This window comes from Zerene cesonia, chromosome 26 (genome assembly GCF_012273895.1).
Source record: "Zerene cesonia ecotype Mississippi chromosome 26, Zerene_cesonia_1.1, whole genome shotgun sequence".
Lineage (NCBI taxonomy): Eukaryota > Metazoa > Arthropoda > Insecta > Lepidoptera > Pieridae > Zerene > Zerene cesonia.
Window position 1 is genome coordinate 402349 of NC_052127.1, and position 10569 is coordinate 412917.

Consider the following 10569-nt stretch of genomic DNA (forward strand, 5'->3'; position numbering starts at 1 on the left):
ACTGTGAGATAGCCGGCATGCGGGCCTCCCAGGCGGAGTACAGGCTGCTGAAGGAGATATCGAAGCTGGAGTCGTTCGGGGAGGAGTTGTTCTTCTGCAAGCCCGTGACGGCGAGCAACAACGCGCACAACCTGTACAGCCACCTGCTGTACCACACGCAGCAGGCGGAGGAGCCGCGGGCGCGAGACGAGCAGGAGATCGACGGCGGCGCGACGGTGGGCTGCCTCACGTCGGGACAAAGCGCCGCGGGCTGCGGTTGCCGGCTCAGCACCTGCGTGGGCGTGGGCCCGCACGGCATCGTCGTATACCGCCCGGCGTGCAATGGAGAGCAGGATATCGGAGTTGAAAAGCAGAGGTGCGTTTCTTTTTGTTTATAACTGTGTTAATAAAAGTTTAAAGGCGAAATAATCTGCTAATCCATTTACATACGTACTGTCTCGCAGACGGCCTGCATATTAAAATAAATTAGAAATACACTTGATTAAAATACGACAAATCACCATAAAAGGCCTTGGTAACTTGACCGTGAATAAACACGCTAAAATTTCAAAACCATAGGAAGTCTCTCATTTTAGTTTTGTAGTCATACCAACACCCATAGATAGAAGGTCGCGTGATTTGTAATTGGTTCAATATAAGTGTAAAATTTAACCTTGAATAAATAATTATCTAAACAACAAATACATAAACTTCCCTTTCGGAAAAATCTATTTTAGTTCGCATCCACAGCTGTCAAAACAAACGCCGCCATATTTGTACCTACGAGTTTATTATCTGTTCTCGAAAATTTCTCGATTTGCTGAGAATACCGTGTGCAAAGTCACCTTCGATGTTCTTTGTTCATTTATATATACAATTTTAAGTGTAATAACCTTACATAATACCTACTAAGAGTTATAACAAAAAGTAGAAGTATAATAATTAGATGTATATCTTAAAGATACATAAAAAGCATTCCACTTTATACGACTGTAACTTCGAGTCGCACTTATATAATTACAAGACGCTCGGTCCACCTCCGCCCGGATGTCAAGCTTCTTATTTTATCCCAAGGGAGCATTTAATCGGGAAAAAAAGTATCTTATCACCCAAGTCAACTCATACCCTGTCTGTATACTAAATTTCAACAAAATCCGTCGAGTAGTGTAAGCGTGATTGACGCACAAACATCCTAACAAACAAACATCAAGCAAAAAATTAGCATTTAAATAACTACGCATTTAGCAACGCTAAACAATTCTATTGTCTAAGCAATTGTATCGAATACCTATGTATAAATCTATTTTCATTTGCTCAAACACATTGTTTTTCACATAAATACGTTATCTCGTACTAAATAGATAATATATTGCATTCGATTACCTTGTTTTCCGCTGCTTATCTATACGAGAGCCTCTACACTCGAAACAATAGCATATAAATAATAAATACGTATATATATATATATTAGCAACGTAGATAATCACAACGGGAAATTTAAACTTGATTCTGTCTGATTTCCTATCTATCTTTCTGAAGTATTAAGAGGAAGTATTATTGAATAAAACTGTTTTGTCGTTGACTCATCCCTACAAATACATAGTATAAAGCAAAGTCGCTGTGAAACTACACAACGGATTTTGATGGGGTAGTTTTTAATAGATAGCGTGATTGGAAAGGAAAGTTTATATGTATAATAATATCTATTAAACTATTCCCAATTTTACGTGTGCGAAGCCACGGGCAAAAGCTAGGATTTCGATATATGTATAGACATGTTAATAAATCTATGGAAGTGTTTCGAAAAGTCGTATTGTCAACTTGTCAACCAATATTTGCATGATCTCGTGGAGAAGTCGATAAAAGAGTACATGTATTGCACGATTTATTGCCAACGTATAAGAATAAAAGGCTTAAATAAATGAGTTGACGGTTTGCGCGTTACAGTATTCCCTACACGGCGATCCACCGCGCGCAGCCGCTGCGGCGCATCTTCCAGCTGAGCTACGTGTCGGGCGCGGCGCACGCGGCGACGCTGCACGTCAAGATGGCGACGTCGGGCCAGGCGGCCGCGCTCTACCGCGCCGTCACCGAGAAGCACGCGTTCTACTGCTGCGAGACCGTGCGGAGTGACGTCACCGAGCAGTTCATACGCGACCTCAAGGTAATTTAGCTCTGCCAGGTTCGCTCTTCGTCCCTTCTCCCACAACTATCTCGTTTCCATAATTCCAACTATCCGTTTTTTGTTGGAAAGGATTCTAGCTTGCTTATTTTTACGACGGACGGATGGGAAACGGTTTTACACACACAAATCATGTTTTTATCTATTTTATGCATTAGTTTAATTTAAATACAAGATTTGGATTATTTTGTATGAAATATTCAAAGATATGTATTTAATTTTGCTATCGGTACATTATTTGCATAAAACTGTGTTAAACGAAAATATAAAATACCACATTAATTATAATTATTAGCTCGTGTGGACTTTGATCAGAGGTGTGTCGGTATTTACGCCGCATAATTTAAACAGTTGTTATTAATTTACATATTTAAAGGTTTGTTAAAATAATGTGTACCCTACTTTGAAATAAATAATAACTCTTGAGTATAACTTATGGGTATAAATTATGATATATTTTTATACTATGGATTAAAGTCCAATTATTAAGGTCTAATTTCGACCGTCGCTGCTGACAGCCGAACTGTATAAACCTCTATGAAGCGTTTTAAAATAACGCGCAGGTATCAGCATGTGCGGCGCATAGAGGTTCATACGTTGCTTTTAGTAGCGACGGTCAGCGAAAAGCCTAAGCGATTTATTAGCCATGAGTTACGACACTATGTTCGCGAACAGTGAGCTAACAGATGAACGATTCCTCAGGGCACAATAGCGTCAATATTCAACGACTCGACGACCCTCGGGCGTCGCTACGTGTTTGACATCCGGCGCACGTGCCGCGAGGTGCACGACCGCGCGCGCCGCGACGCGCACGCGCGGGAGCTGCGCGAGCCGCGCCCGCCCGCGCCCCGCGCGCCCCGCGACCCGCGCCCGCCCCGCGCCCGACCCGGCGACGAGGTGAGACGCCATCTTGTTTTTGTTTTTTTATGTCATAGCGAGCAACTGAGCTGGTGGTTCGCCTGATGGTGAGCGATCACCACCGCCCATGAACCCTTTAAAAGCATCGTCAGAGGTAAGGCCTCTGCGGATGCTTTTAAGGGGTCAGGGAAGAGATTGGCGACTGAAAAGATGGGTGAGGAATAGGAAACGGGCCTCCGGCTCCCCCCCTCACTGTACGAAACACAGTAGCATGCTACTATTTCATGCCGATCTCCTGTAGGGGTTTGGTACTTCCCCCATGGGAGATGACCCAATCCGTGCCGAAGCGTACTCGACTACCACATATATCTTTTATGTTGAATCGAACTGCACATAATGTGCAAATTTGTCGGTCTCAAATCGGTTGAGCAGTTTAGGATTTATATTAAGATTTACAGAATTATGCTTCTGACATGTGACTAATAAAACAATTCCAATTTCCAGTCGAGCCGCTCCCGCTCGCGGTCCCGCTCGGCGAGCGCGTCGGGGCTGGCGTGCCGCGCCTGCATGGACGCCGCCATCGACACGCTGTTCCTGCCCTGCCGCCACGTCGTGTGCTGCGGCCACTGCGCCACCAGGTGGGTGCACAGCGCGCGACATCCGCCACACCACATGCAACACTTCACATACAACACACACAACATGGAATATAATAAGCAATATGCAATACACACCATATAAAATACAACACGCGACACAATACATGCAATACACGTAAAATGGAAATACAATAAATAAGTGACACTCAACACACATCATGTAAAGCACAACAAGTTACATACAACACTCGCAACACACGCAAAATGGAATATAATTAGCAACATGTAACACACAACATGTGACATACATTTACATACAACACACATAATACATACAACATGTTAATATTCCTTACCACGCTTATAATAACGATCAATGGTTTTAATATAAAACTGATTATTACAGATGCGAGCGCTGTCCGCTGTGCCGCGGCGAAATAGAGAAGCTGATGCACATATTCCTGCCGGTGGAGTACCAGAAGAGCACCGGAGTGATCATAAAATGAAGCAGCGAACGCGACGACGACGATCCCTGAACGAAACGGAAATTTTCGCTCGAACCTTCGTGTGTTCCCGCCATTTTGTGCGGCGCGTGACAGCTGTCAGTGCAGCCACAGATTATAAACTGTTGTGACGTGTGACCGTGTGACCGTCTAGTCATAGTGACTATTTTTGCATTTTTTTTACGGAATGGTTGTTTTGTCATTCCAGTATATTTAACAATATTGATTAGTGTTAAAATAAATGACAATAAAATTGCTATGAAACTGCCAATCGGGTTATCCCATTTGTGGCTCATGTCGGTACTTATTCTAATTATTTTTATTTAACCATTATAATATGATAATGATTAAAGTACCAAGTTAAGGCTTCCTTCGTTTTAGAAGGCGTAAAAATAACTTTGTGATAAAAATAATTAATATCGACTAAAAACTAACCAAAAAATGTTCATAAATTTATGCATTTCTCTATGTTGGTTATGTTTATATACGGTAAAAATAATGATAGAAGTTCATCAATAAGTTATAATAAGTGTAAGACCCGTGGTCTATAAGATGTATCTTGTGAAAAAAGTAAAAACATGAAAATATATTGCTGAAATGTATGCCTTGTGGTTTTATTTGTCACTTATCTGAACACTGCTAATGCCGATTTTAATATTCCAAATAAAGTGCTTGTGTTATGTTTATAGCCTATAGCACTGTGGTATCGCACACATATCCAATTTTGAAAGAATTTATCAAATTGGTCCAATAGTTCCTGAAACAAATTCTTCTCAAGTTTATTATTAGTATAGATAGTATACATTTAAATAACTAAAGTTCATACATAAGGCAAATATAGCTGTAACTGTAAAAGTTACTTGATGTCGGGCGATATAGATGTAGAGCCATGTTGATATGGAGATATTTATATTATGTTAAAAGAATAAACGAATCTAAACTAGTTAATTTATTGTTAATTGTTACACGACGCGATTGTTAGACTATGTTAAGGGACTGTGATCTTTTTGGGTCGAGCCCCGCCCGCGACACATTGTATTACTGACTGAAGTATTCGTTTTATTTATTCATTATATATATATATTTATTCATTGCACTGAACACTCACTACCTACTTTTTTAGCTTCCTAACCTCAGGACATTTATCTGATTGAACCGATTTTGTTGATACTTCTTTTTTACTATGTCATCAGTTTTTTTTTTACTTTGGCCTCTGATACAACTTATTACGATTACTGTCATTCGGGACCCCTAACAATCTGATTTTAAATTTTAGTTATTTCTTATTTCATTTTTAGATTTCAGGAACTTCAGGAAAATAATGTTCATATTTTATCATTCAAAACCAAATTAATTTTGTATTAATAAAAAATCCGACGAAACGATTCTGGACATTTTAATGGTGCTTCAAGGGAAACACAAGCTTCTTTTTTAATGCGTAGTAAAGAGATATTGCTAAATTTAACTAAAATGCATTTAGATATACCTAAATGCTACCTGCGGCTTCGCCCGCGTAGTCCATGGGAATTAAATGTCTCGCCGGGTAAAAAGTGGCCTGTATAAATATCTTAAGTTTAATTACGTCTGGACATATTATTTATAGATATATTTCTATTTCTTGACATCGGGTCTAATATAATACCTATAAATCAGAAATTATTTTCAAATCTTAAATTAGCTTGTATATATTGTATATCTATGTATAAAAATGAATCGCTATATGTGTTGCTAAGCGTAATACTCGTGAACGGGTCGACAGCACACAAAGTTTAATAATATGGAGAGAAATGAAGTAGCGTCCACGGGCGAAGCCGGGCTGCTATTTGCAGTTATATAAAAAGTTATTTTGATTAGTAAAAGCCTTTGTCCCTAAACCTTACGAGTCATAAAACAATATTTTAAGATTTTTTAACTCAACAAATCAATGTGTACACGTTAAAGTTGAGAGGAAAGCTTTTTAGTTAAATTAAATTTTGAATAACGCCATCTAGGAAGAATAATAAAATGCCAACCTTCACGTGGTTTTTGTTTATTTATTTATTGTGGCTATTTTTAAATTTTTACTGAAATGTATTCAGAATAAATAGCAAAACTAAAAGTTTTTCGAATATGTATGTGAAACGAAATTAAAAAAAAATAAAAAATCTCATGAAGGACGAATGTATAATTACCTCGTATTCAAGCGTTAAAAATCATATGAATTGTCCATGACTTTTCAGTAGGGTTACCAGATTTCAATCTTTTCCTATAAAGGTGGTTTATTGATATTGCAAGTTTGTTAATCACTCTATTGTATAAAGTGGAAAAATATTACAATGAAATCATAATTAATTAAATAAAAAACATTCAGTTTTATGAATGTTGCATGTTTTAAATATCTTTATTTTGCGCCTCTAGAGTCTTAAATATTTGAAATTTCTTATGTGAATTTATTAACTAATATTTGAATAAAACGCTAAGCATCATATTACTGTTGTAATTTAATTATTTATTGATATATATATCAGTGTCACTGTCACACTGGGGCAAGGATTTATTGGGAAATTTAATTCTAAACTGGCAACTCAGTGTGTTTCGCACGAACGCAAGATGGCTGCCAATTTATGTGAACGCAAGGACGAGTAGAAAACTCTGACGCGTTCGTTTGATAAAATATAGTTTTTATTGTGATATTTTATTACCAATCGCTGTTTTAACCTAGTGTATGTGTTTTGTGTTATATGTTATTAGTTATCCATGTTTATAAAGTCATATGTGCAATATTGCTATAGAAGGCATATAAAATGTTCAGTGTTGAATTGTGATGGTTATTTATGCAGTGATAGTTCTCCTTTGGGCGTAATGATGCATGTTATTGGATGATATTGGTGATTTTACGTAAGTACTTGTACTATTTTAATTCTCCTCTGTCGTATAAGCATAGGATAAAGTGATTTTTTCAGTCACAGAGTGTAACCTATCTGATTATATTGGTCGTTTTTATAGCGTGGCCAAAGTAGGCGCTGAGTCGTCGCCGGTTGTAATAATGCAGCTGTTCCCTTTACACGATGCAGCCTTTTTTATACAAATCACTCGTAACATATTTTCATCTTTCGACGACTGTTACGTCTGTAATTTATGTTATTGTTAAAAACAACACCTAGAAAATGTTTTTCGTGGTGAAACCATCTTAATAAATACGTTTGTTAACACAAGATCATATCCTAATTCACGAGTAATATGTATTTAGCTCATTTAAACGTAAGGATATACAACATTTAAAAACATATGGTTAATGGTTTGTATATCAATGTAAATGCAAGCACCGTGTTATCGTAATTATGATAAACGGCCAACGTTCATCATTTAAATGTAATAACTTCTCCCATACAGAAATCTCGGTTATTGTTAAATGTAAGCAAAAACAACAAGTATAATTTTTATATAAATTTTTCTTTAACTAAATGTTAATGTAAAGTAATGTTAGTCTTTTGAATTTTTAAATAAGTTCTTAAATATTTTACTTTATAAAAACCACTGCTGTGTCACAGTAATGTTTTAAATTCATTACATACCCACTATATTTAAGGAGTGTGGGAACAAACATTGTGACAAGAATTTTGTACAATAAAAATGGATTTGAAACACTGTATGTATCAGTATATATACAGTAATGCACTGTGACCCCATTTATTTGTTAAAATTTTAAAGAGAAATTTATGTTATTTTCACATACTCCACAACCGGCAATGGTAGATTATTTAAATTGATTTATAGGGCCATAAACATGCACTTCTGGCATGAATAAAGGCTTTGTGCTCTACTTTCTACATTAAATTATACCATAACAATGTACTTGAATATAAAATGGTAACATTACCAGAACATATCAAAACTATGTAGTATACATTATATGTAATACACATTGTTCTAATGCAGTAATTTTTTTAACTTTCAGCTAGTTAAGTTGTTGTTACAATGAGTATGTCTCTTCTTAGATAAGTAGTGTTATTGATTATAAAACTAGCTGACTGGACAGACATGTTTGTGCAATCTCTCAAATATGTCAAGATCTTTTATTTTTGACAAAATTTTCTTAAGTTGTGTTGCATTATATTCTACTACTTATATATTATATATACTACTAAGAAACACAACAAAAAATAAATAGTGATATAGGTCTAAATGCTCTCTTGTGAGTCTGTGACCAAGGTATATAGGGGCTCATTTTATATATATAATTAGCTGCAGTGGCTTCACTCGTGGTATGTTTTTATCTCCATAACAATGATTAAAAACTTGCTGAAATGGCCTGCAATCTCGAGTTTTAAACTTACCAACACATTTGGAGATTTATTTTTATTTATGTATATATACATGTATACTTTTGTGATTTAATCTATCATTGCTTATTATCAAGGCATTATGTTTTTTTTTAAATATTAAGCAAGTGTTATTAGTTTAATTACTAATTTATTTAGGGGAGCTAAAAGCTTATTTTGATTCACAATAAAAACTAAAAATGATATATGCTAGTTAGATATTGTTAACAAACATAATGCTATACATTATAAAAATATACAATAATAAAAAAATCACAGAGATGAACTAGAAAGTATAAACATTACTTTTAGCACTCAAAATATATCTAGGCAATCAACCTGATTTTTAATCAAATTATTTGTTGAGCCACATTGTAATTTAATCATGATTTATTTTGTAAGTGTAATCAATAGATTCATAGTAAAACGCGTACTCTATTTTCTGAACATAATACATACGCATTTGTGCGTGCGGCACGGTGTATGAAAATTCCAGTTGATCCTGATGATTTGTGGATTGTAGTGTATGAATGTGTGGGTGTGTCATTCTGCATCATGTAGTCCCCTTAAATAAACAAAACGAATAAACAGATTCCGAATACATAATATAATATTATGCTCTTCAAGTGATATTTAAAATTATATATTGTTTTATTTTGAACATTAAACATGTCTGAGGTCTGTATGCAAATTTTGTATTAGTTGATTGTATATTATTTTGTATTAATAATAGTTTGTCTATTAATAAAACTTATTGGCAATGCTAATTGCAATTTCTTTTTTTATGTTAATAAAACAATATATGTGCATTTTTAGTTATTAATATTTATTTTGAATCATGTTGCAGTCTGTCATTGATGGAAAATTTCACATCAAAATTTTAATAAGATCTCAAATCAATACCTTAAATATTTCATAAGTAGTTTTAAACATACTTTTCTTTGTCATACATACTTTTTTTCTGTCAAGAGTATCAGATTTTTTGGAATCACTATTATAACATTTCAATATTTACTTGAAAACATTTTATTAGAAATAATTTTTAAATATGCTATATCATTATTCATTAAACATCAATAAAAAGTCAACAATAAAATTATCATCCAATAATCTATACTTATCCTATTTCCTACTAATATTATAAATGCGAAGTTTGTGAGGATTTCTGTGTGTTTGTTACTCTTTCACGCAAAAACTACTGAACTGATTGCAGACAGCTGGACAACTGGAATAACATGCAACTTTTTATCCCGATATTCCTACGTGTAAGTCCGTATACTTACGCGGGTGAATCCGCGGGGCGCAAGTACTGGTCCAATTTGAAAAATTATTTCAGTATTAGATTATTTTGCCCATTTAATGTTCTGTAATATAAATGATATTTTTCCAATTAATGTTTGTATGTTTTCGTTTTTGCCGACTGCAATGTGTATTGTTTTGCAATTTTCTCACATTTCAATACATTATGTGAAATACCATGAACAATAACCGTTTGACAACAACCGTTAAATGAAATTTTAACAATGACTTTAATTAATTTATTGTAACAGTGTGATATGTGACTAATGCCCTTGTAAATGCTTTTTAACCAAGTTAATTTATTATGTGAGGATATATAAATTATTTATATTTGATCCAGCGCTAAGTTGCCAGAGAGTATGTTGACCGTACTTGGCCAGCGTGGTGGATTATGGTCTGAACTCTCATAGGAGGCCTGTGTCCCAGCAGTGGGAAGCAGCATTTATGGGCTAATGATGATGATAACGACCTTTTGTGCATATTGTCTAGATTCATTAGCATGAGCTCATACATGATCTCACTGCTGGGGCACAAGCCTCCTATGACGCTTCAGGTTCTCCTGTCTACCATACTGGCCAAGTGTGGGTTGGTAGATGTCGCATGTCGTCGGAACTTTTTGATCCTTGGACATGCCGGTTTTTTTACGATGTTTTTCTTCACTTTTAGGCAGTGGTGATGTTAACATGCTCACATAAATTGATATTCCAATTTATTTCTTGCACGCTCGCTAGGTGTCGAACCGCCGAATTATCGATTTTAAGTCCGAGATCCACACGTCTGTAAAGCTAGAAAGGTCAAGTCGGCAGAATCACTCGAATTATATCTCAAAATTTAGTGCTCATTTAGTG

The 10569-nt window shown here is 35.6% G+C and overlaps 2 protein-coding genes across 2 annotated transcripts in view; both read left to right on the forward strand.

Moving 5' to 3' along the window:
- The window catches only part of LOC119837142 (E3 ubiquitin-protein ligase MYLIP-A), a 27077-nt gene extending 22354 nt beyond the window's left edge, over positions 1-4723 (forward strand). The window contains exons 3-7 of the mRNA XM_038362663.1: positions 9-355; positions 1927-2143; positions 2864-3058; positions 3524-3657; positions 4025-4723. Coding sequence (XP_038218591.1) covers positions 9-355; positions 1927-2143; positions 2864-3058; positions 3524-3657; positions 4025-4124 — 993 coding nt within the window. The 3' untranslated portion in view covers positions 4125-4723. The remainder of the gene's footprint in view (positions 1-8; positions 356-1926; positions 2144-2863; positions 3059-3523; positions 3658-4024) is intronic.
- Positions 4724-6704: 1981 nt separating this feature from the next.
- LOC119837143 (translation initiation factor IF-2-like) overlaps positions 6705-10569 on the forward strand; it is a 63366-nt gene continuing 59501 nt past the window's right edge. The window contains exon 1 of the mRNA XM_038362664.1: positions 6705-6998. Coding sequence (XP_038218592.1) covers positions 6970-6998 — 29 coding nt within the window. The 5' untranslated portion in view covers positions 6705-6969. The remainder of the gene's footprint in view (positions 6999-10569) is intronic.